Source organism: Stegostoma tigrinum, chromosome 10 (genome assembly GCF_030684315.1).
Source record: "Stegostoma tigrinum isolate sSteTig4 chromosome 10, sSteTig4.hap1, whole genome shotgun sequence".
In the NCBI taxonomy this organism is placed as follows: Eukaryota; Metazoa; Chordata; class Chondrichthyes; order Orectolobiformes; family Stegostomatidae; genus Stegostoma; species Stegostoma tigrinum.
Window position 1 is genome coordinate 74,756,891 of NC_081363.1, and position 26,727 is coordinate 74,783,617.

The window sequence follows — 26,727 nt, forward strand, 5'->3', positions numbered from 1 at the left end:
ACAGAACCCATTCATTCTAAAGCCAGGCCTTAAAGATTAAAAAAAAATCATTGTGGCTACAGAACTGCTCACAAATTGATTTCAACTTTAGTTGAAGTGTAATTTTTCTGTTATTGCTATTCAGTTGCTAATTAGAATGAAGATTGAACACAAGCTCATGTTTTTCTTGGCTTATCCATTGCAAATTAAACATAAGAATGAAACAAATATTTTGTAGGACTCTTATGTCATGTGTTTTTTTACTGTGACAGTCATGAGATTTTGACTAATAATTCCATAGGGATGTTGAAAGCTATAAATGAAATGCAAATGATAAATAACTTGAAGTTTAGCGAATCATTTTGCTATTAACAAATTCCCAAGTTACTCAAGTTCAAAATGAGTTAAGAGTTGCCCTCTTGACACCATGTCTGATGTTTTACAATTGGAAGAAAACCAGACCTAATGAAACTGGCCAAGTTGTTGAAGCATCTGGGGCAACATTTTGGAGATGATTGGAACTCCATTATATTCAAGATTGTTATGTAAAATCAAAATTATAAACTGAGAACTGATTTTAAATAGGGACCGATATGAATTGGCTGAAGTGGACTGACAACAGATACTTCTAGGTGATTCTGTATCAGAGCAATGGATGCATTCAAGAAAAGAGAGAAAGTACAAGGCAGGCATGTTCCAATAAAGCTAAAAGAAAACCCGGGAAATTGAGGGATATATGTGTTTGAATAAAAAGAAAAAGGAAGTTTATGGCAGATAGTGAGGGATCGAAGCAGCAGAAGCCCTAGAAGAGTATAAAGTGTATAAGAGGGAACTTAAAATGTAATTGGGATAGAGCAAAAAAGAAGCATGAAAGCATAATAACAAGTAAGTTAAAGGATTGAGCCAAGTTACTTCGCAAGTACATTAAGGGTAACAGGATAACAAGGGCAAGAGAAAGATCCCCGAAGGACCACTGGTCATTTGTGTGAGGTAGTAGGAAGGGTGGATATAGAAATCAGAGAAGGGCTATGATGAAATTAAATAAATTAGCTTTGATAGAGAGGGATTTTAAGGGTTTGGGAGCCTTAAAAAAATAACTAAATTTCTAGGATCCCATGCAACAGACCCCAGGCTGTTGAGTGAGACAAGGGAAGTGGTAGTGGTGGCTCTAGCAGTAGTTTTCAATTCCTCTCTGGCCACAGGAGAGGTGCCAGAACACTGGAGGCCAGACAGTGTAATGCCCTTACTTAAGAAGGAAGGAAGGGTAAACCAGGAAACTACAGGCCGGTCGGTCTAATCTTATTGTGAGGAAACTATTGGAAGCAATTCTGAGGCACAGAACTAATTTACCCTTGGAGAGACATGAAGTAATAAAGAATAGTCAATATGTTTTATTGAGGGGACGCCATAGCTGATCAAACTGATTGAATTTTACAAAGAGCTGACTAGGTGTGTAAATGAGAGTGATACATTTGACATAACTTATATGGGCTTCAGCGAGGCTTTTGATAAGTTCTGGCATGGAAGACTTAAAGCAAAACTAAGAGCCTGTGGAATCTAAGGAAATTTGGCTACTTGGATCCGGAAATGGCTGATATGCAGGAGGCAGACAATGATGGTTGAGGGGTGTTTTGCTGTCTGGAAGTCTTAGTAGGGTCTGCGGAAATTAGTATTGAGGCCTTTGCAGTTTGTGATGTATAGGAATGATTTAGACTTGAATCAAAAAGGAAGGTAGAGAGAAAACAAGGAATTAAAGACGAGTAAGCCTAACATTGGTAGTGGGGAAAATTCTTCAATCCATTATTAAGGACTTTATAGTGGAGCATTTAGAAAGCAGTGGTAGGATCAGACAGAGGGTAGTACGGATTTATGAAGGGGAAATCATGCTTGATATATCTGTTGGAATTCTATGAAGATGTAACTAGTAGAGTTGACAAAGGGGAGCCAGTCAATGAGGTATATTTGGACTTTCAGAAAGCATTTGACCAAATCACGCATGAGAGATTACTGCGCAAGATTAAAGCACATGGGATTGGGGAAAATGTATTGAGATAAATAGAAAACTGGTTGGCAGAGAGGAAGCAGAGTAGGAATTAATGGGTTGTTTTCAAATTGGCACCCCACTCATTACTGCTTGTCACGGGGATCAGTGCTGGGACCCCAGCTATTCAGAATATATATCAATAATTTGGATAAGGAAACAAGATGTAACATGCCCATGTTTGCAAATGATATCAAGTTGGGTGGGAGGGTGAACTATGACGAGGATGCAGAGGTCCTTCAGCATAATCTGGCCAGGTTGGGTGAGTGGGCACTTCAATGGCAGATGCAGTATAATTTGGATAAATGTGAGGTTATTCACTTTGGAAGCAAAAACAAGAAGGCAGATTACTACCTGAATGGCTGGCTGTAAATTGGGAAAGGGAACTGTGCAGCGGGACCTGAGTATCCTTGTCCACCAGTCAGGAAAGGTAAGCATGCAGGTGCAGCAGGCAGTAAAGAAGGCAAATGATATGTTGGCTCTCATTGCAAGAGGTTTTGAGTACGAGCAGGGATTTTTTTTGCAGTTATACAGGGTCTTGGTAAGGCCACACCTAGAATATTATGTGAAGGTGTGGTCTCCTTTTCTGAGGAAGGATGCTCTTGCTTTTGAGGAAGTGCAGTGAAGGTTTACCAGGCTGATTCCAGGGATGGTGAGATTGATGTATGAGGAGAGATTGACTCGTTTAAGGTTGTATGTTTTTGGAGTTCAGACGAACAAAGGGGGATAAAATTGTAACAGGACGAGACAGGGAGGATGTTCTTAATGGTGAGTGTGTTCAGAACCAGGGGGTTACAGTCTTAGGATTCGGGCTAGAACCATTTAAGACGGAGATGAGGAGACATTTCTTCACCCAGAGTGCTGAGCCTGTGGAATTCATTACTACAGGAAGTAGTTGATGCCAAAACATTGAATGTATTCAAGAGACAGCTAGATGTAGCACTTGGGGCACATGGGATATAAGGTTATGGGGAGACAGCAGGACTAGACTATTGAATTGGGCAATCAGCCATGATCGTGATGAATGGTGGTGCGGGTTCGAAGTGCTGAATGGCCTCCTCCTTCTCCTATCCTCGACCTTTCTGCCTTAATAAGTTGGCAGATGATGTGAAAATTTGTGGGTTGGACATTTAGATGAAGTGGTTAAGAACACTTACGGGGTACTTGCCTTAACTAGCTGAGGCACAGAGTTTAAGAGCTGGGTAGATTATGCTGGAACTGCACAAAACACTGGTTGAGTAACAGCTACAGCATTGTGTGCAGTCCTGGAATTCATATTGTCGGGGGTATATGATTACACTGGAGAGGCGCATAGAAGATTTACCAGGGTGTTGGAGCAGAGGAGCCTGAGGTGGGGGTCTTTTGGATGAACATCAAACAGAGGCCCTGTCTGTCTTCTGTCATGGATGTCAAAGGTCTTAAGACATTGTTTAGAAAGAGTTCACCTTTAAATTAACATCACAAAAGCAGAGTATCCATCACTGTTATTATTCTCAGGCCATTCCTCATAATTGAGGCTTTCTTCCAGTCTGATGTTGTGGATCCTGCGGTGGATTTGTACACTTTGTCCACTTGACCTCTATCTGGACCTGTTCAAATGGTTGGAAACTTTATGGAGGCTTCTTGTTTTTGCATAGTCTTGTTTTAGAGATTCCCATGAGTCAGTGGCATATTGCAATTTTTCACGGAGGTATTAAAGATGAACTTAAAAGTGTTTCCTCTGCCCTTCTAGTAACCATTTGCCAAGATGAAGCCAGGAGATGAGAGCTTGTTTTGGAAGTTGTGTTAGGCATGCAGAGGATGTGATGTGCCTAAAATGTAGCTGATTGACTAACCTGTGCCACACTACTGGGGACTTTGGCCTGAGAGAGGATGCTGATAATGGAGTGCCTATCCTGCCATTAGATTTGCATTATTTTGAGGTAGCATCGCTAGTGATAATTCTCTTCAGGTTTTCGATGGCTACTGTATATTGTTCATCTCTTTAAAGCTTACATGAGGGCTAGTAAAACTGTAGCCCTGTAGATGATGAACTTGGTGTTGGGTTTGAGGTCTTTGTCCTCGATCACTCTATTTCTCACATTGCCAAAGGCTGTGCTGAAGTATATGTTAAATTTCACCGCTAATGTTTGTCTTCACTGGGAGGCAGCTCCCAAGATATTAGAAATTAATCCATATTGTCCAATACCTCATTGTGGATCTTAATAGTCATGGGAGGTGAGGGTGGATTTGATGGCGTTTGTGGGATTATATGGACTGGGCAGACTGTTTAAAGACTTTTTTTGTCTTCAGCATGTTTAGGTCTATTCTTTCATGTGCCGCTGTGAATGCACTGATGATAGTTTGAAGCTTGTCCTCTGTGTGCACTTGACAGTTGTCTGCATACTACAGCTCGGACGGAACTGAATCTGCACTGTGTGATACCTTGGGTTAAACAGTATCTTGCTTGTCCTATTGATTATCTCCCCATTAGCAGAAAGTTTCATGGAGATGAGATGGAGTGTTCTGGCAGGGAGGATGGTAAAGAGTATTGGTGCAATGGTGGAGCCTCACTCGACCCTGGTTTCCACACTGGATTTTTGATGGGTACATTGATGAAAATCACAGCTTCCACTTGTTATTCAGCAGATAGCAGACGGTGATGTAATTTTGTGGGCACCTGATTTTTGAGAACTTTCCATATCTTTCCCAGTTGGTGGCTCAGTGGGTAGCATTGCAGCCTCACAGCGCCAGGGACCCAGGTTCGATTCCAGCCTCGGGCAACTGTCTGCGCGGAGTTTGCACATTCTCCCTGTGTCTGCATGGGTTTCCTCCAGGTACTCTGGTTTCCTCCCACAGTCCAAAGGTGTGCAGGCTAGGTGGATTGGCCATGTAGTGTTCAGGGGTGTTTGGGTTATAGGGAGATGGGCCTGGGTGGGATGCTCTAAAGGGCGGTGTGTACTTGTTGGGCTGAGGTGCCTGTTTCCACACTGTAGGGAATCTAATCTAATCTAATTACTGCTGCTGCTATCTGTGTGTCTATTGAATTTGTGCGTCTTGATTGATGGAATCGCATTGTGGATTAGGAGTTCTTCATCCACTGAGAGGAGATGAATGAGGAGAATTTTTGCAATGACCTTGCCAATGCTGGACAACAGGCACAATAATCAGCAGGTACTCCTGTTGGCCTTCTCCCCTCTCTTGAAGACATTCACAATTATGGCATCTTGAGAATCCACTAGCATTCTGTCCCCTTTCCAAATGAGGGAGATGAGATTAAGTATACAAGTCAAGAGTGTTTCACTGCCACTTTTTGGGTATTTCAGCACTGGATCTAGTTATGTGGGTCCTTGGACCGTAGATTATCATAAACGCGCTGAAGAATCCACACGTGTCATCAATGTCTCGGAGTGGCTGCATTTCCTGTGCAACTTTTATCTACCATCTTTTCTTTCGGTCATGAGTTCTTTTTTCGACTTTTGCTTCAGTTGTCTGTAGACCTACTTTCTATCCTTTAAGTTTGGTGATGCCTCCAGGTTAGCAATGCCTTACACTTGTGAATTTAATAGCTTCTGGATCTCTGTCATTCTCATTTAAACTAGTTTTGATGCTTCCTGGTAGAGAAACAGAGTGTCTTGTCATAAGTGCTGTTTGTGATGTATGGAGGCTTACAGTATGGAAAAAAACCCTTCAGCTGGCCGTATCTGTGCTGGTCATTGTGCACTTATCTCCTTTAATCCCATTGTGTGGCGCTTGACCTGTAACCATGTTTGGTATAGTGTTCAGAGCCTTATACTTCCAGTCCATCTTCCTCCATTTCTATAACTACCTTAAATCTTAATGAATTATATTGCTATCATTGACATGCCTTCCCATTGACGCTTCTCCAGCTTGCCCAGTTTTATTACCAAAATTATGTCCAACACTGTACACTCCCATAGGACTTTGACTGCTGGTTTAGTAAGCTCTCCTGAACTCATTTGGAACAGCTACAAGTTTGCTGATGCCACTACTGTTGTAGGCCAGATCTCAAACAACAATGAGACAGAATACAGAAAAGAGCTAGAGTACTTGGTGGCATCATGTAAAAATAACAATCTCTCCCTCAGTATAAGCAAATTGAAAGAGCTGATTATTGACTTCTGGAAGCCAGATGGAGGGCACACTCCTGTCCACATCAATGGTACAGAGGTGGAGACGTTTGACAGCATTAAGTTCATAGGAATGATGATCATGAACAGCCTGTCCTGGTTCACGCAAGTTGATCCTCCAGTCAAGAAGCTATCACAATACCTCTACTTCCTCAGCGGGCTAAGGAAGTTTGGCATGTCTGAAAAGGCCCTTACCAATATTTTATAGAGGCACCATAGAAAGCATTCAATGCAGATGCAATATGGCTTGGTATGGCAATTGTTTTTCCTGGAACAGTCAGACCACAGAGATATGTGACCACAGTCCATCAAGCAAGCAAACCAGCCTTCTATCCGTTGACTCCATGCACACTTCCTGCTGCTTTGGGAAGATCGCCAACGTAATCAAAGACCCCTCCCACTCTAGATATAATCTCTTCAGGACTCTTTCATCAAGCAGAAGGTACGAAAGCTTATACGTGTGCTTATACGTATGCTTATACGTAATTAGATTTCAGAATGGGACCTAGTAAATTATAAGTCTAACGTTGACCTCGCTGTTTGTGCACCTTCTCTGCAGCAATAAAATTCTTCACTCTTTGCTCTGTTGCCCTAATGCACCCTGATGTATGATCTGCCTGTACTGCATGCAGAATAAAACTTTTTGTTGTACATAGGTACACGTGACAATAATAAATCAAATCAAACTCTGTACCCTCTGAGCCTTACACGCGTTTTCTTTCCCATTTAATATTTGGGCTGATGAAGTCCCTTTTTGGTTTGCAATAATTTTCTTCAATAGTTGGTCATATTAAATAGAACCTGAGATTAGGCTCTTGCCGCAGAGTTTTTACAAACATGCCTCATTGCTCATTTGGCTTAAAAATGTTTAAGAATAGATTCAGTTCTACAAAATAACGCCAGATTTGCTTCAGTATTGCAAAACTTCACCTTTATTACTTTTACACTTCTGAGATTTGACATGTATCTGTTCTTCTATCCCTTCATGACGTGCTATTGTGCACTCTCAATAATGTAGTTGCCTCCTGTTTCTTTAATGTTCTACCAGTTTTCTCTCAATGTAGGAACCTTCAGTATATAACCCTCTTTTTATTGCAGTAATTAGCACCTTGTTCAATTTTGCAGTGCAACCTCCTCTTTTGTACCATCTCCCCAACCCACTCTTGCCTGAAAATTCTCTACCACAGAATATTGAAGTGCCGGTCCTAAGGCCAGACAGGTGTTATGGACATTGTGGTTCTGATGCATTGAATGTTATTGTATTGCTGTTTGTGGATGTTTGCTCTGTACTAGTTGGTTGCCTGCCTTACTAGAATGGCAGCCTTATTAAAGCACTTCATTGGTTGTAAAGTGCTTTGGGAAATCTGGTGCCATGCAAAGTGGTATATAAATTCATTTTTTAAATTTCCTTAATAGAAAATATATATGTAATTTTTAGGTAAATAGTTAGCAAGTAGGTGTGATCAGCAGTTAGTTATTTTGGATTTGCAAATAGACCTTTCACTTTTGTTAAACTGTAAAGAGGCATGAAGATGTATGCTTGGATATTTGCTGGTAGGAAGGAGAGATGTAATCACTTTTATTACTAATTTTGTTGTAACTTACATTGATGCCTGAAAGCTTCCCTCTATTATTTAAGTGACCCTATGCAGAACAGACAGAAAATTGTCGTAGGAAAATAATTGGAGTAAAGTTGACTTTCTTTTTGTATTTCTATCCTATAAAACATTGCTTGAAGTTCCTTAACATTTTGCATTCTTTCATTCTCTTGCAGGCCCTTCCATCAAGCATGATCATTGTCGGAAGCTACAGTGCTGTTATAGCAGCGGTGTTTATTGTCCTTAAAACAGTGAATTATCGGTTGCACCATGCATTAGATGAAGGTGAGATTGTGGATCAAAGCAGCAGTGAGGTACCTGAGAGACATGCAAAAACTGAGCAACAGGATGGATCATCAAGGAGAGGTGACGGCAACGGACCAGGGTGAGTGAGTGAATGAATGCAGTCATTACATAATACATCAAAGATTCAACTGTTTTCAAAAATATTAACTTAGGTACCTGATTACTTTGAAAAGTTATTAAAATTTTCCCAGGCAGTGATTCCCTCATTGCCAGAATTAAAATAAGACTAAAGAGATTACCTGAAATGATCTATTGCAAATTACCAGACTCAGTTATCAAGAGTCTATTTTCCTTGGCTGTCTGAATTGTCTGGTAATTCTTCAAGTTTAAGAGCTACCAATTATCGTTGCATTTTTCCATCGAGGTTTGAGTATAATTGGGTGAAGCATTTCCTCAATGCTTAAAGCTGATTCTGTGCTTTAAAATTTACCATTTACTATTCATACTTTGAATTCTGACATTGGATTATAACATCAAGTTTACTCACTTCTCATGTGTTACTAAATCTGCGTTTGGAAATAAGGGAATCTTTTAAGTAGCTTTCACGCAATTCTTATGTTGTAAGAGATATGACATTTGAAAGTATTCCGTGTGATTCAAGATGTTTCATGATGTTGGGTTAGCAGTTAAAAACATTGCATTGTTTTGGGAAGGTCACTGTTTTTGATAAATTTTAGTTTCCTCCATAATTGTGTTTTAGAACGTCTGGCACAATAATGCAGTTCTTCTCAGTTTTGTGCAGTGACAAGATGTATGCCAAAATCATTGAGAGCCGATGATAATGGTCACATTTTAGGCTGAATACACTTAGAATAATACACAATAAGAATTAGCTCGACCTGTTTTGTAGGGTTGTGTTCCTGTGGTAATGTTCACCTGTAATTATGGAAAGAAAGAACTTGCATTTATATACGTGCCCTTTGGCTATTACAGGATGCTCAACAGTCAATTAAATACTTTTGAAATGCTGTCACTGTCATTGTTTAGGCAAACTTTGCAGTCAACTTGTATGTAACTATTGATAGTAGTGAGGCAAATGACTCATAAATATTTTTCTAGTGGTGTTTGTTGAGAGATGAGTGTTGGCCAGGAGGTGAACTCTCTTTCACTTTGAATAGCACCATGAGAATCTTGGTAGTTCACATCAGATGACAGATGGGTCTTTAGTTTAATGACCATCCCAAAGACAGTGCAACTGACAACAATCTTTCACTTAGTACTGTATTGAAGTGTCAACTTAGAGGTGACCTTGAGCCTATAACATTGTGACACACGGGTAAAAATGCTATCACGACGCCAGAGTGATTGTCAAACTTGTGAAATCATGGAAATGGGTTTTGCAACAAAGTTTGAAATCCCTAAATTGTGGTGGAAAATACCGACAGTATTTGCCACAAAATGCTGTAAATGCTGCATTAAACCCATAACATTTGCTTTGAGTTTGCTATTAAGAAGAAAAAGACATTTTGTATATATTAGAGGATCCTCTTCATGAGAACAATTTTTTTCTTAGAATCAATATTCAAAATATGGACCACACTTTTAACAACGCTAAGTGTATTTACCAACTGTGAGGCAGACTTACCATTTAAAAAGTTGTTCAATTCAGCTGAATATTTTCCTTGTTTAAAAAAGAGAATGAAACAAACCTCTCCATTGGTACATCACGGGGTAAATGTACTAAGAAATGTGATGATTAATGATTCAAAAATGCTTTCTAAGATGGTCCTGAGACATTTCCAGTGTAATATATAATGTTGATGATACTAATAGCAACTGTTCAAAACTTAGTTCAAAATCACTTCAGTCTGACTACGTAAGAAATCTCAGTCTCATACACGAGTTCAGCTTCAGTACAAGGTGTAATGACACAAATCAAACCCTAAATTTAAATGTCAGTGCGATATTTTCCTTGTTATTGTAGTACCTTGCCTGAAGTCCAGTGACTTTTTTATGATCTTCGAACATCCCAAGATCCGTTACAGTAATTTTGATGTATAGTCATGGTTGTAATATAGGGAATTTAACACGCAGTTTGCTTGTGATAGCTTGTTGTTTGCAACAATGAGGTTAATGACCAAGTAATTTGCTTCAGTAATGTTAGTTTAGGATAACATTTGGGCAGCACACCAGAAGATCATTGTTATCCTGAGCGCCATTATATCTTTTATGTTTATTTGAGGAAGCTCAATATCTCCCTTGAAAGATGGCACCTCAAACAGTACAGCATCCATTCAGAACTGCATTGAATTGCTGACCTGAGTCAAATCTCTTGAGTGCGACTGGAACTCGTAATTTTGTAACTCAGATGTTGTTTTAACAGCCAAGGTATCCCTCAGCTATCTTCCAGGCTTTCAATTTAGCAACTATGTAGCAAAGGCAAAATTGCATTAACCCAGGATTTAATCTTAAATTAGGTTGGGGCAGGCACCTGCCAGAAAGGTTGTGAATTTCTGGAGTGTGACCGGGATAGTTTTCTGTAGTAAAGTGTCTTGGATGTAACAAGGGTTCAAGCAGTGTTGGCCCTCATAATGAGCAATGAGCCTGATTTCATTAATGACCTAGTTGTAAAATATTGATCTTAATGTGATCAAGTTTCATGCAGCATTTGTAAGAGACACACAGATTGAATACTATAAGTTTGGATTTAAATAAGGCAACTTGAATCGGATGAGGCAGAGACTGTCCGCAGTAAACTGGGAAGTTCTGCTAATGGGTAAAACAATTGAGGAACAGTGAAGAGTGTTCAAAGAAACACTTAATGCTATTCAGAAACAGTTTGTACCCATGAGAAGGAAAAGCTCCACCTCTGAGAGGGGAGAAACCACGACGGACATCTAAAGAGGTAAGGGATGACATTAAAATTAAAAGAAAGGACTTATAAAAACACAACCGTACAGATCTCACAGAATGGGATAAATGTCACAAAGCAGTTCACAAAAGCAGCTATGAAGGACTTATGTAAGGAAACTTGCAAGGGATGTAAAAAGAATAAGAGGTTTTATAAAGGGATAGTAGCTGGTTAAGAAAACTGTTGGATCACTGAAGGCTGAGTGTGTAGATATTGTCGATGACCATGGGGAATGGCAGACATGCTGAACGATTAGAGATAATGGGAACTGCAGATGCTGGAGAATTCCAAGATAATAAAATGTGAGGCGGGATGAACACAGCAGGCCAAGCAGCATCTCAGGAGCACAAAAGCTGACGTTTCGGGCCTAGACCCTTCATCAGAGCTGAACGATTATTTGGTTTTCGTATCCACACCAGGAAAGGAGAATAGCCTGTCAAAGAAATTAAGATTATCAAGAACAGGGTCTAAATAAAATTAGCTTTTGTAAATTATCAGTGATGGGGAAATTAATGGAACTGAAGAGTGACAATCCCCATGATTTGATGGTTTCCACCCATGGAAATTAAAGGAGATAGGAGAACATGTTGCCAGTGCCATAACTGTAATCTTTGAGTTCTTTGGATTAGAAATTTGCTCATTATTATGGAAACCCTGCTGTTTAAGAAGGGTGACAGAGGGAAACAAAGGAAATGCAGACCAGTTAGCCTGATACTTGTGTTAGAGAAATTGTTGGAGTCTGCAATCAAGGATAGATTAACTAATCACCTCACATTTTCAGTTAATCGGGGAAAGTTGGCATGATTTCATGAAGGGTAGGTCATACCAGACAAACATCATTGCATTTTTTTGAAGAGGTGACAAAAATGGTGGACGGTGGTAAGTCAATGGATGTTGTTTATTTGGACTTCTAGAAGGTTTTTGATAAAGTCCCATGCAAGAGACTATTAGCTAAGGTGGAAGCCCATGTAATTGATGGCAAGTTATTGACATGGATAGGAAATTAGTTGAGTGACAGGAAACAGGGTTGAATAATGGATAAGTAGATGACTAGTGGTGTCTTGCAGATATCTGTGTTGGTGATTCAGTTATTTGTAATTTTCATTAATGACTTGGATGATGGCATAAAAAGTTAAATATTCAAATTTACTGATGTCACAAAATTGGGTAGCATTGTAGACAGTGTTGATGACCCCATGAAATTTCAATGGCTATTGATAGATTATGTGAAAAAGCATCAGATGGATTTTAATATAAGCAAATGTGAAGTTATCCATTTCAACTGAAAAAGGATGGATCAGCATATTTTTCAGAAGGCACAAAGTTAAATTGTGAATGTCCAAAGAAATATGGGGACCAGGTGCAAAGCTCTTTAAAATGTCATGAACAGATGCAGAAATTAACCAGGATGGCTAGAGGAATGCTGGCTTTCATATTCCGACATGGTTGAAGTGGGAACATAATCTAAGAATTGGGGGCAGGCCATTCAAGAGAGCGCTTCTGCAGGCAGAGTAGTGGAGGTTTGGAGCTCTCTGAAATGGAAGTGGATGCTAATTCAGTTGTTAGATTTAAATCTGAGAGACAAACTATTACTAAGAAAAAGTATGAAGGGATATGGGCACAAGACTGACATTTGGAGTTAGGTCACAGATAGGAATTATTGAATGGCAGAGCAGGTATGAGGGTGTGAGTTGCCTACTTCTGTTCCTATGTTCCTAATTGTGAAAATATAGTAATAAAGCTGTGTTAGAAATGCTTACTAATTGTGGTTTAGCTGCTAGAATAAATGTGTTTTCTGTTTGGGGTGATCTGACATCTTTGTGAAGTTCAGAAAGAGGCTTTAGGCAAAGTACAGAGTTTATTATTTTGTAAAGAAAAAACCTGAAAAAAAAACCCTCTTTGTGTTGATTGAAAGAATATTTGGGGAGTGATATGGAAAACAGCTCTCATCAAAAGTTGTTAAAACTTTGACAAGAAAAGGTGGAGAAGTGTTGGTTTCAAAATTTGGCCAAAGGGCAAATAGAGATGATCTATTGTGAGAAAGTATATATTTTTAAAACTGCTTGAGTTATCTTTACAACGACTGTTGTTCGTATGAATTTTATGTTTGGGCTGTTAAACTACATTCATGTTGGACACTTTGCTTTATTGTTTTAAATGGTTGAAAAAAATCCCGTGATCTTCATTTGTGTTGTGGTTTCCATTTGATTGTTTTCCTTCATCAGGTTTGGAGTCTGTACATCAGGTAAGTTTTCTACCTGGAGGAAATGAGTTTGACAGGTCAAATAACATTTGTTTTGTAGACTTATATTGTTGCGGAAGCAATTAGGCTTTTTCAAACAGCTTTTCGCTTCATTCCCACGTGGTGCAGCTTTTCTTATTTGAGGGTATATGGCATATAAAAAGTGTTGAATATAGAAGCTCAGTTAAACATGATATTTAAGGAGAAATTAGATCAATAGAGGAAGTAAAGAAAGAACCTGCACTCATCTAGCACTTTTCACATCCCAAACACTTCTCATTGAATAATTATTTTGAGATAATGGTCACCATTATTGTGTAGGTAAATGGGACATGTGTGCAATAACATTCCACAAATAACAAACTAGATGAAAATATGACAATAGGTAATATGCTTTTTTTATTCTTTCTGGCAAAATGAACAATTTTACACTTTTCTCCCCACATTGTACTTCATTTGCCAGATTTTTGTCGGCTTTTTAGGATTGCTTCATAACTATTTTCCTACCTACCTTTGTGTCATCAACAAGTTTAGCTATTTAACCTTTAATCCCTTCAAATAATTTATGTAAATTGCAATAAAATGAGGCCAAAGCACTGACACCTGCGGCATACCATTCATAGCATCTTATCAAAAGGTCCATTTATTCCTACTCTCTTTTTGTTAGCCAGTCAATCTTCTGTTCATGCCAATATATTATGTGCTCCTAATCAAGTACTTTGTGGAAATCTGAAGTACAGTGCACCCACTGACTCCCTTTATCCACAGAATAAGTTAGTTCTTCAAATAACTCCAATAAATTAGTTAAACATGGTTTCCATTTTAGAAAACCATGTTGGCTGTACCTGATTACCTTGAACTTATCAGATGTCCTGCTGTATTGTCCTCAATAATAATTTCTAGCATCTTCCCTATGATAAATGTTAAGCTAACTAGCCTATAGTGTTCTGCTTTCAGTCTTCCTGTTTGAATAAAGGAGTTACATTAGCTACTTTATAAACTAACAGAAACTTCCTGAATCTAATGAGTTTTGGTAAATTTAAAGCCAGCGCATCGACTATCTCACTAGCTACTGAAAATACCCGAAGGTGAAATTTATCAGTTCCAACAATTTTACTTGTACTGCTTGCTTGGTAATGCTAATTTTCTTGAGTTATTTCCTCTTTTTCAGCTCCTGATTTGTAGCTGCTTCTGGGATGTTACTTGAATTCATTCTTGCCCTATTTTTAAATGCTTGTTTCCACCCAGACCCTCCTGCAAGCATGGCCCTATCATCTGCCAATCAAAGCACCGTATTGACAGGATGCAGAGATGGGCCGAGAGGTGGCAGATGGAGTTCAACCTGGATAAATGCGAGGTGATGCATTTTAGAAGGTCGAATTTGAAAGCTGAGTACAGGATTAAGGATAGGATTCTTGGCAGCGTGGAGGAACAGAGGGATCTTGGTGTGCAGATACATAGATCCCTTAAAATGGCCACCCAAGTGGACAGGGTTGTTAAGAAAGCATATGGTGTTTTGGCTTTCATTAACAGGGGGATTGAGTTTAAGAGTCGTGAGATCTTGTTGCAGCTCTATAAAACTTTGGTTAGACCGCACTTGGAATACTGCGTCCAGTTCTGGGCGCCCTATTATAGGAAAGATGTGGATGCTTTGGAGAGGGTTCAGAGGAGGTTTACCAGGATGCTGCCTGGACTGGAGGGCTTATCTTATGAAGAGAGGTTGACTGAGCTCGGTCTCTTTTCATTGGAGAAAAGGAGGAGGAGAGGGGACCTAATTGAGGTATACAAGATAATGAGAGGCATAGATAGAGTTGATAGCCAGAGACTATTTCCCAGGGCAGAAATGGCTAGCACGAGGGGTCATAGCTTTAAGCTGGTTGGTGGAAAGTATCGAGGGGATGTCAGAGGCAGGTTCTTTACGCAGAGAGTTGTGAGAGCATGGAATGCGTTGCCAGCAGCAGTTGTGGAAGCAAGGTCATTGGGGTCATTTAAGAGACTGCTGGACATGTATATGGTCACAGAAATTTGAGGGTGCATCCATGAGGATCAATGGTCGGCACAACATTGTGGGCTGAAGGGCCTGTTCTGTGCTGTACTGTTCTATGTTCTATGTTCTATACCAGTCACCAATGTAGGGTGCGGGCCGGGAATACAATTCTCGTGTCTCCAACTTGAGTGTAGCGTCAATCTGAGTTGCTCATCCTTTGCTGAGGCTTATCTTCTTTATCTTATTGGTTCCTCCAAGGTCTGTAGTTTGTCTTTGACGATTGGTAACCTGCTACCACACTGTATACCTCCACAAAAGTGTATAAAGAATTAGCAGTGCTGTTATTAATTTAACACTACTTACTGTGACCAGGCTGAGGAGATGTGGCTGAAGTAGGCCCAGAAATAGATATCAAGGTAAACAGTTGTATTTATTGTCATGGATGATGGAAGAATTGAAAGACAAGTTTATTTTTGGAGTGAAAGTAGCAGTGTTCAGGTATGTTTTTGGTGGGCTATTTACAGCCTTCTCACAGGCCACCCATGGATGAGAACCCATGTGGTAAACACATTTTTGGAAGAGTTAATTTGGTCCAAAAGTAGGACACTTGACCTCTCTAATTCTTCCTACCATTCATGGCTAATCTCATGTTAACCTCAACTCAATATTCTGTCTACCCATGGTAACCTTTTATCCCTTGTTTACCAATAATCTATCCACCTTCCCTGTAAAAATATTCAAATGCTGTGCTACCATCTCCTCTTGAGGTAGTAAGTTCCAAAGACAACCCACCCATTCCTAATGTTCTTCTCATACACCGTCTCTGATCTGTTTCCAATGCATTTAATTCCCTTCTTAAATAAGGACACAAAAACTGTACATGATACTTAAGACATGGCCTCTCCAATTCTCTGCTGACTGAAGCATAACTCTTCTACTTTCATAGTTTATTTCCCTTTTCATAAACAACAATATTCTATTAGTTTTCCTAATTTCTTGTTGTGCATACACACTACCCTTCTGTGATTCATGCACTAGCTAGAATAATAAGATCACCCTGTACCTCTAAGTAATGGGATCTCTACTAAAATAGGCAGTTTCATATTTTTTCCATAATATACTCCATTTGCTTACTCCTTTAACCTGTCTCTATTCCTTTAGAGCCATCTTATGTTTTCTTTACAGCAGCCATATCTTTGATTCAGATACTTCATTCAAATAATTTATAATAGTTGTTAAAAAAATGAAGCTTCTTGCATTGATCCCTGTGTCACATATCTCCTTACATCGTGCCTACCAGAAAACAATCCGTTTTTTGCCTGCTTTCTGTTTCCGGTTCCGGCTAATATATTACCCAGTACACTATGAGCTTTTATTTATCTTTTACCAAAAAAAGCTTTTCAGTAAAACAGAATACTTTAATATTTAAAATGATCATAAAAGTCTGACATCCTAGCATCTCATATCTGCCTCTATGCTGGTTCATTTCTGTAGCACTTACTTTCAGAAAATAATTAGCTGCCCTGATAGCGATTGGCTATCTGACAGCCAGATTGGAATTGAAATTGTCAAAAGTAGGAATTTCTTTTTCAAAGCTTAGAACAGGAGTGAGCCATTTGACCCTTTGAGTTGGGTAGAGTATTTGTGGATTGAAAGGCAGGATGTTAGAATTTGATGGTTATAAAATGATTGGGAGGTGGGGAAAAATGTGTGCTCCCTTGATCCCTTCAAAAGATTTTTTTTTTAAGGCTTGGAGATTAAAAATAACGTCTGCAGGCAGCAGTAGATGTACAGAGTTTTTGAAATTGAAACATTGTATCAAAAGGTTATACAGTTAGCAGGAAAAACACCATTTTTTTAACAAGACAAGAAGTCTTGGTTTGAATTTAGCCAATTAACATAAACCAGGCTGTAGATACCAACACCCAATCAAATTTAAATCTGATGGTTTTGACAACCTAGGACCAATCCTATTGGAAGAAATTAATAGATTATCAAAGTGTATAAAAGAAGAGAACATTTGAAAACTGGTGAGAGAGTCATCTGTCTGCCAAGAGAACAGCTCTCAGCTATAAAAGAAAGAATCACTTGCTCTCACAGGATTCTCTAAGCCCTCAGAAAACTACCAACTCAACTAAAGGTATAGTGACACGCTTGGCAAATATTTCTGACAGAGGGATTCGTTGGAAGAAAGGCATTCCTGACTGGAGGACGGCAGAGAAGGCAAACAACATTCCAGATGTCTTATTCTGGCGGTAATGTCAAGATATTAGGTTTTAAATTTAAAACAAATTAATTTGGATTATATAAGTGGGCTTTGTATCTATTGGAACAGCATACTATTAAAATTTTGTTTTATTCAGGAATAGATAGTAGTTAAGGGGGAATTATTTGGTTTTTTAGTAGTTCTGTTAATTTGTTTACTGTTCCAGTTAGATAAATCAATAGTTACTTGTTGATTATAAAGTGAGTATGAGAGATTTCTTTCATTTAACCACTCCTTTACAACAGATTGTTGGGAGGGTGGGGAGAAGCAAGCTGTACCGCTTTTCACACATTGTTTAACAGATTACGAGGCGAGACAAGCTTCTCTGGGTGATTCGGTTTTAATTACCAGGACGGGGTTGACCTCAGCTTCATAGCACTCTGAATATTAGTTATGACCGTAGCTGATCATCGAGCTCCATAAGCTAATCCCTTGCGCACCCCTCCCCTCCCCAAACCACCACCACCGCTCGTATTTCTCTTGAACTTTTTAGTCACAAAAGCTATATGTATCTCCTTGGAAACGCTCAATGTTTTGGCCTTGAGCACTTCCTGTGATAGTGAATTCCATAGGCTTGCCATTCCCTGGATGAAGAATTGTTTCCTTGTCGCACTCATAAAATGTTCATTTCTTATCCTTAAACTATGACTGCTGATTCTGGACTCTCCCTCCATCTGTAACATCCTTCCTGTGTCTAACTTGTCAGGCTGTATTAAAATTTTGTAAGGTTCCATGAGACCACCCTCGTTCTCCCAAACTCCAATGAATACCAATCCTCGCAGACTCAACCTCTCCTCATTTGTTGATCCTGCCATCCCAGGAATTAATTTGGTAAACTTTTGCCACACTGCATCTTGAGCAAAAGCATCCTTCCTCAGATAAGACAACTGGAACTGCACATACTATTCTGGGTGTGGTCACACCAGTGCCCTTTATAATTGTAGCAAGACATCCTTGTACCTGTACTTGAATTGTTGCGCTACGAAGGCCAACATACAGTTTGCCTTCATTGCTGCCTGCTGCATCTGCACACTTATTTTCAGTGACTGATTCATGAGGATGCCCATGTCTCATTGAACATTCCCCCTTCTCAATTTATGGCCATTCAAATAATAGTCTGCCTTCTTTCTTTTGCTGCCAGTGTGAATAACCTACGATTTATCCACTTTATATTGCATCTGTCGTGCATTTGTCCACCTGCTCAGCCTGCTCAAATCATGCTGCAACACCTCCTACATCCTCCTCACAGCTCATTCGTCCAGCCAGATTTGCGTTGTTTACAAATTGTAAAGTATTACATTTCGATCCTTTATTTAAATTATCTGCATATATTGTTGTAACATTTTATTTGTATTGTTGTATTTACTATTATAATATGGTTATTGGGCGGAATGAAATGGGATATTTTCTCCCAGATTACTGCTAAATACTGCTTTTTTCATTAATGTTGCAAATAGCTGACACTTCTTACATGGGAATTGTTAGGTTTATGTGATTTGTTGTGCCCAAAAGAGTTCTACTTCATGTTTTGCTTTGGGAGTAAAAGATGTGTTTTATTCTTTAAAATCTTTTTTCTCGTTTTAATCCAATTTACTTCTGCAGACACTGTTTGAAGTATGGTTCCATTCATACTGATTTTTGCATTTTGTTTGAGTTTTTTTTAAAAGTTTCTTCTGGATGATGTTAGCAAGTCTGAATTTATTGTCCATCCTTAGTTGATTCAAGAGGATTCTGTTTGATCGTTTGCATGGAGCCCTGCAGTCCTTGAGTGTTCAGGGCACTGTTGCGAGTTTTTCTAATTATTGATGGCAAGGATGCAGAGCTGGGCTGTGCTGTTGTAGGAAGCTTAGGAATTGCTATATTTCATCCTGTAGGTATTAGTTCTCCTGAAACATGAGGATGTAAGGTGTTTAAACACATGAATGTTTATATAAAGGATGGTTTGTGACCATGTATTCTTCAGGAGAGAACATTAGGTAGTGATCAAGTGTCTAGTTGTTTAATGTAATACAGACACAAACTCTCTCTTCTCCGTCATCTGTCTCTTCCTAGCCTGACATACTTTGGTTCATATTCATGTCCCAAGTTGCTTGTCTTACACAATATATCTTAAGTTGTAACCTGACCTGCTCAGTTCTGCATGTTTGATTAATACACAATGAAGAGGAGTTGATGAGAAACGGTGGCAGGATAGCTGAAGGGGAAATGGGTGGATGTTGGGGACAGTGTGTGCAAATTAATTTTAATATAATGGAATAAAAAGGAACTGTTTGTGTATTGAGCCACTTTCTGTTTTATACTAGTCATTAACTGAATCAGATCAGAAATCTGTTATATGTGAAACTTTGTTTAAAGGTATAAACTGAATAAACTCTGTCTTTACTGGTTTCAAGTAATTCATTTTTGAGTTAGGTTTCATGTTCTGATGAATAAGTATACTATAACTTCAAATGTACCTGAACATATCCATCCTTGCATTAATGGCTGTTCTGGTAGTGTACATTAGAATAATACACTACTGACTTTGTAAAGGGTCTACATACAGAGTCTTGATTGGAAGATTAACAAATATTATGAATATATTATTATGGTACATGTCAGTAAGCATTCTATAATTGAGTATTAATTTTCTGTTTCATTAACATGTAGTTTGTTGATGATTCATTTTTGACCAAATCTATTGGACAGTTTTTTTGGTCGCTTTTTGTATTTAATTAGCTTTTGTGTCCCTTTATTAGTTTACTGTTAGGCGTATCTTTTGTGCAGAAGCGTACATTGGACCATCAGCGCGCTCTGCTAGTAAACACTAATGTAAGACTCAGCTGCACTACCGTAGAAAGATACTGAATCGAATTCTCACATTTCCCCACTGAAAATAGCAGATAATCAAAAGAATTATGCACAAGTTTTACATGTCCTAGCAGTCAACTTCAAACTACGTTAGCATAGAGCTCTGAGCAGCTCCCTAACTCTTCTTGGCAATAGTGAGTACATAGCAGTGGAAATTAGACACTGTGGAAGGAAACTAAGGTTCTTGTAATTTTTTTATAATGAATCCATCCTCCAATATCTCTTGTTCTTTGCCTTTCTTTCACATTCACCTGCAGTTTTCTTTTGTGAAAAGTAATTACTTTATAGGAAAGTTGACATTGCTAATAACCAGCTTTTAACGACTACCACTGAGATACTTAAATGGAGGAGATAGCAGTAGTGAAATGTAGCAAATCCGATAACAAAATATCAAAACTGTCAGTCTATGTTAGATTGTTGATAAGTCACACTTTGGTAAAACAATTTTGGTATCTGGTAGCCTAAAGACTTGCTGTCTGTGTCAAAGGATCAATTCTTTTCTGTCTCAAACAAAGTGACAGATTCTCTAGAAAGTCTTCTAGAATTAATACTGCATATCACCCTGCTAGTAAGAACAAATAGACTAAGTTTTAAACATTTTAGGTATAGGAGGAATTGTTGAAATTAAGAAATAATATCTCCTCTTTTAAAATGTGGTTTTGTTGTTTTATTAATTTTAGCATTCAAATAGAAATGTTGTAATGTTGCATGCTAGGAATAAGACCGATGTTGCCACAGATTTACTTCTGATAAATCCTGGCTTTGATTCAGCCCAAGGAGCCTGTGACAGTGTAACCCCAATTGTATGGAATTCCATTCCGCATTCCTCCTGCTGTAGAGCAATAGCAGGATAATTACAAGTCTAAAATATTTCAAGTTGCCAAAAAATTGGGTGCTACTTGCATTTTGAAATTACTAGTTGTTTCCACAGTTTAACTCAGTGGCGGTGGTCTTAACCTTGAGTTAAAGACCATCAGTTTAAGCCCTACTCCAGGGACTTAAGTACAACACCTTACACTCAACTGCAGTATTATGGGGATGCTAAACCGTTGCCCTGTCTGCCTCCTTCAGTAGCCAAAAGATCTCACAAAACTATTTAAAGAAAACTTGGACTCCCCATGGTAACCTGGCCAATGTCTACCCTCAGTCAACATTGCATAAACAAGTTATCAAGCTATAACTTTGCAATGCACAAATTGGCTACTTAGCTTCCTTGTATTAAAAGGTTAAATATACTTCATTGGCTGTGAAAGGATAAAGGTTAACCTAAGTTCATGAAACGTACTGGATAAATGAAAGTTCTTTCTTTAAAAATCAAAGCTTTCAAATTACATAATTAAGCCACAACAGATGAAGCTTGATCCGCTGTGTTTTGTAATTTGTTTTTCTCCCCTTTTCCCTGCGCAGATTTTTCCCTGCCATGCACCTTCACTAGCCAAGAGGACAAGCTGCCAGGCCTCTCTGAATGCTGTCAAGCTGGGCACAAGGAGGTGTGTGAAAATGGCCCATGGTAACTTGGTCCCATGAAACCCCACACCACACCATTTCTCCCCACCCACTCCTTCACCACATCCCCAACCTTCAACCTCTGCTCATTTGAAAGTGCCTGATTTCTGTTTTGCACCAGCCCTGTGATGACACAGTTTACAAATAAGAAATTTGGCATGCAAGGATGTTGATGTTTTCAAAGTTTAAGCGACTTTGAGAACCAATCCCTGATTAGGTTTTGTTTCTTTGAAATGACCTGTCGAATTTATTTTTTGAATTAAATGTATGAAATATATAATTGCCAATCTTAAAACTAATGTAAGTGGCTTATTTAAGGTCAACTTGGTGACATTGAGTACATAAAGTGGGGCAGTGGAAGTTTGTTTCTCCCGCTCCAAGCAATGGATTTATGCTCTGAAAAGTGGATTAATCGTGTGATATCCCTGAGCTGGAGAGGAAAAATATTGGATTTGCAGTTTAAACTTCCTACCATCACTCTAAACAATTGCAAAGGTTGGGACCGTTGAGCAACAAAAAATTTTGAGTCTTGTAGGAATCATTAATTTTTCTTGGAAGGAACACAAGAACATAAGAGCTAGGAACAGGAGTAGGCCATCTGGCCTCTCGAGCCTGTCCCGCCATTTAATATGATCATGGTTGATCTTTGAGACTTAGCTCCACTTACCTGCCCACTCACCATAACCCTCAATTCCTTTACTGTTCCAAAATTTATCTGGCCTTGCCTTAAAAACATTCAATGAGGTAGCTTCAACCACTTCACTGGGCAGGGAATTCCACAGATTCACAACCATTTGGGTGAAGAAGTTACTACTGACCTCAGTCCTAATCTGCTTCCCTTTATTTTGAGGTGATGCCCTCTAGGGCTGCAGTAGAAGTTCTGGTGTTTGATTCTACAAACCTACACGCTTAGATATGTGGCTTCTACATAGATGCCAGATGATATTAACATTGAAAAATTAATGTAATTACTGCAGGCTTATGTAAAAAAAAAAGAACTTGCAGATGAACAGTGGTTTATTATACTGACTATTATATATTGTGTTGAAACATTTATAAATTAAACAAGTGAAGGAATTGAGATTGTAGAGAGTGTACAACGTAGATTCACTTGAACATTTCAGAGTTTGTAGAAATTAAAATGCAAAAAAACTCAACAAAAAAACTTCTTTGACCCAAACTGCATGTGAGTTTATAGATGACTTTCATTTTATGAATGATGGGACAAAACCGATTGAAATCAACTGTTCCTGGTGGTGGAAGATTTGTGAAAATGTGCCATCGTCCTACAATCAAATGTGAGGGAGTCAGGACAGAGCTGTAGATAACATTTTTACAGCTTGCAAACCGCAACACACTGTCAATTTCTAAGCAGCCTATTTTTATATGATGTCTTGACTCTAAATTGTTGTGTTCTAATTCATTCATAAAATGTATGCCTCATTGACTGAGCCAGCATTGATTGCGCATCCCTCGTTGCGCTTGAGAGATGCTAGTGAGCTGCTTTTTTGAACTGCTGCAGCCCATTTGATGTACATACAACCATAATGCTGTTAGAGAGGGAATTCTGGGATTTTGATCCATCGATACTCTAGGAATGATGATACAGTTATCAGGGATGTTGAAATATCATTTTGTTAGATCACTGAACCTACTCCAGGACACGTGGGCTGAAATGAAGAGGTTATGGGAGAAATTAAAGGTCAAAAGGAATGTCTTCTCAAGGCCAAAATTTTTAAAAAATGAGGTAATCACCAGATGGGAGGATGGCAGTCTTATTTTTCCCTTGCAGTGAGAGGTAAGGGGAATTATTTTTACACATTTGTTCTACCTTGACTTCAGTTTCCATAAAAAGCTGTAAGGGGAGGCTGTTTAAGATTAATGGGCTGTAGGTTGTGGGAGGGGGTATAAATTAGGATTTTGAAAAGATAGCTAAATTGGAGTAAGATTAAGAGTCATAAAGTCATAGAGATATACAGTATGGAAACAGATCCTTTTGGCCTAATTTGTCCAGACCTACCAGATATCCTATATAAATATAGTCCCATTTGCCAGCATTAAGCTCATATCCATCTAAACCCTTTCTATTCATATACCCATCCAGATGCCTTTTAAATTGTAATCATACCAACCTCCACGACTTCCTCTGGCAGCCATACACCCACCATACTCTGCATGAAAAAGTTGCCTCTTTTATGTCTTTCTCCTCTCACCTTAAACCTATGCCCTCTAGTTTTGGACTTTACTGCACCAGGAAAAAGACCTTGCCTATTTACTCAATTCATGCCCCACATGACTTTATAAACCTTTATAATTTATAAACCTCAGTTTCTGACACTGGAAGGAAAATAGCCCCAGCCTATTCAGCATCTCCCTACAGCTCAAACCTTCCAACTCTGGCAACATCCTTGTAAATCTTTTCTGTACTCTTTCTGTTTTCACAACATCTTTTCTATCGGACGGAGTAGTAATTAGAGTAGTTAAAGGCAGTTTCTCAAAGTGTCGGCTGTGACTAGTTGTGTTTTCAGAAGCCTCCTGTATATGTATATACCAGGTGTTCCATATATGGCTCAAAGAAGTAATGCCCAAATATTATGTCCACCAGTACAACAATAGGCGAGGTAAGTAATTCTGAAGACTGAAGGAAGCTTTAAGTACATATTTATGGTGAAGTGAGTGAAAAAATGATGGATGGAATTCATTATCTGGAAGTGAGGTAACCTATTTTGGTGATAACTAAAAGTGTGGTTTATATTTTGAATGAAGACAAGTTTGGAAAAATGGTGAGATTTTTTTGATTCAGTTCACAAAACTGCATTGCTAGGTTTTGTAATAAAACATAATGAATATAAAAGTTGAGACTTCTTTTTTTCATCCAAGATTCATGTAAAATCTTGGTAGGGCTGTAGTTGAACTAGTGAGTGCAATTTTAACTATAGGAAAGACTTGAGACAGTACCACAGATTCAAGAAAATTTTACAATGCAGAGGGAGCTCATCCAACCCACTGTGCCTGAATTATCTTGTTAAATGGGCATGATTACTTAGTGCTAATCTTCTGGTTTTCCTTCATACCCTTGTACATTTATTTTCATCCAAATAATGATCCAGTGCCCTCTTGAATGTGTGAATTGACCCTGCCTCTACCACAATATTAGGCAGTGCATTCCACGCCCCAACTGCATACTGACTGAAAACATTTTCCTCACCTGATCCTCACTTCTTTTGAAGATCACTTTAAATCTATTCCCACATGTTCTTGTTACTTTTACCAGCTGGAACAGTTTCTCCCGATCTAACCTCGTCCACTTGTGATTCTGAAAATCTCTATTGGATCTCTTATTAGCTGCCTTCTCTCTAAGAGCAGAGCCAACTTCTTCAATCTGTCCTCATAACTGAAGCGCCCATTCCTGGAACCATTTTTTTAATAAGAGACAGTAGAGAGGATCCAGCATAGATTCACTTGGATATTGCAGAGATTATAGAAATACAAACACAAAAAGATTAGGAAAATGGAGTTGCAAAACATACAGAAACCAACTGTTCCTGATTTCTGAATGAAAGAGTATGGCCATAAAATGGAATGTGAGGAAATGTTAGTCTGGAGAAACATTTTTACATGGTATATTCCACAGCCTTACAGTCTTCAGTTGGCTTTGTTAAATAGAGCAGTGAACGTGTCAACATTTATGAAGATTGTTAGATAAGGGGTTGAAGGACTCGGTGATCAAGCTGGTGCACATGATAGGTTCATGGGATTAGATCTAAGTATCATGCAGTGAATGAACATTAATACTAATTGGTTATGCCGAACAGTGTTTTAATTTAAAAATTTGAATGTGATTCTGCCATTTTACTGTAATGGCAACTTGCACTTATACAGCATCTTCAATGTATTAAAGCCTCCAAATTGTTTCTTGGGAGTGTGATCAAAATTTGGCAATGATGCAAGAAATGGGATGTAAGAACAGTGAGCAAAAATGTCGCCATAGATGTGTTTTTTAGGGAATATCTTAAAGGAGGAGAAAATGGGTTGAGAAACAGACAGAGTTTGGAATAGAATGCAGAAAAGTAGGGCCAAGGGCAGCTGAAAATATGGCTGCCAATAGAGGAACTAAATATTCGGGATGCATAAAGGACGAGAATTGGAGGAGCATGGAATATTGAGTGATGAAGGAGTGGAGGAGATTGTAGAGGTCGAGAGCAGTAGAGGGATTTGAAAAGAAGAACCAACATGTTAAAATTGAGACTTTGCTGAAACAGGAACCTGAGTATCAGCCAGCTTGAGGCGAAATAGGTGAAATAAGTGGAATAGTCAAGTTTAGAGGTAACAAAATTGTGGATCATTGTGTTAGCAGCACATGAGTTTGGGTGTGGGGCTAACCAAAAGATATTAAGGGGTAGAAGAAAAGAGTCTTAGTACTGGAGTGGAAGTGTGGTTGAAAGTTAAATGTGACAACAAAGTTGCAGTCCAAAGCAGCTTTACAGGTGTCACCCAGAGATGTACACTCAGTGGCTACAGAGCAATGTCTTCAGTTATGATTTAAGACAATGGTTTCATTCTTTCCAATATTTCCAGTAATTAGCTAGAGGAAATTTCTGCTCATCCACCTAGTAAATGTTGATCAAGCATAGAGAACAAATTGCGAGTCGGTGCTGGTTATTGTCAGCGTGTATCTGGGTCAGAATTAGCAACAACAAAGAATGTTCCGATAGAGTCATTTTGGACTCCATATTAACTATGTTTCTCGGTCCACAGATCAGCCAGGTCTGCACTTCGCTTTTATTTCAGGCATCCAGTATCTAATTTTGTTTTTGTTTGAATGTCTTTGGATATTGTTACTGAGTAACAGTAATGGAAGGAGGTCAAAGATAGACCTTAGGACTCCAGAGGTGATTAATGTGAAAATGGGGGGAAAAAAACCTGTAGTTGATGATTCTCTGGCTACAGTTGTGTATAGATAGGAATGGA

At 38.8% G+C, this 26,727-nt stretch overlaps 1 protein-coding gene across 4 annotated transcripts in view; it reads left to right on the plus strand.

Annotated features, from left to right (window-relative positions):
• pcnx1 (pecanex 1) overlaps positions 1-26,727 on the plus strand; it is a 248,492-nt gene that overhangs the window by 54,587 nt on the left and 167,178 nt on the right. For all 4 annotated transcript variants that reach the window (XM_048537155.2, XM_048537157.2, XM_048537158.2 and 1 more), the window contains exon 2: positions 7,925-8,133. In XM_048537155.2, coding sequence (XP_048393112.1) covers positions 7,925-8,133 — 209 coding nt within the window. The remainder of the gene's footprint in view (positions 1-7,924; positions 8,134-26,727) is intronic.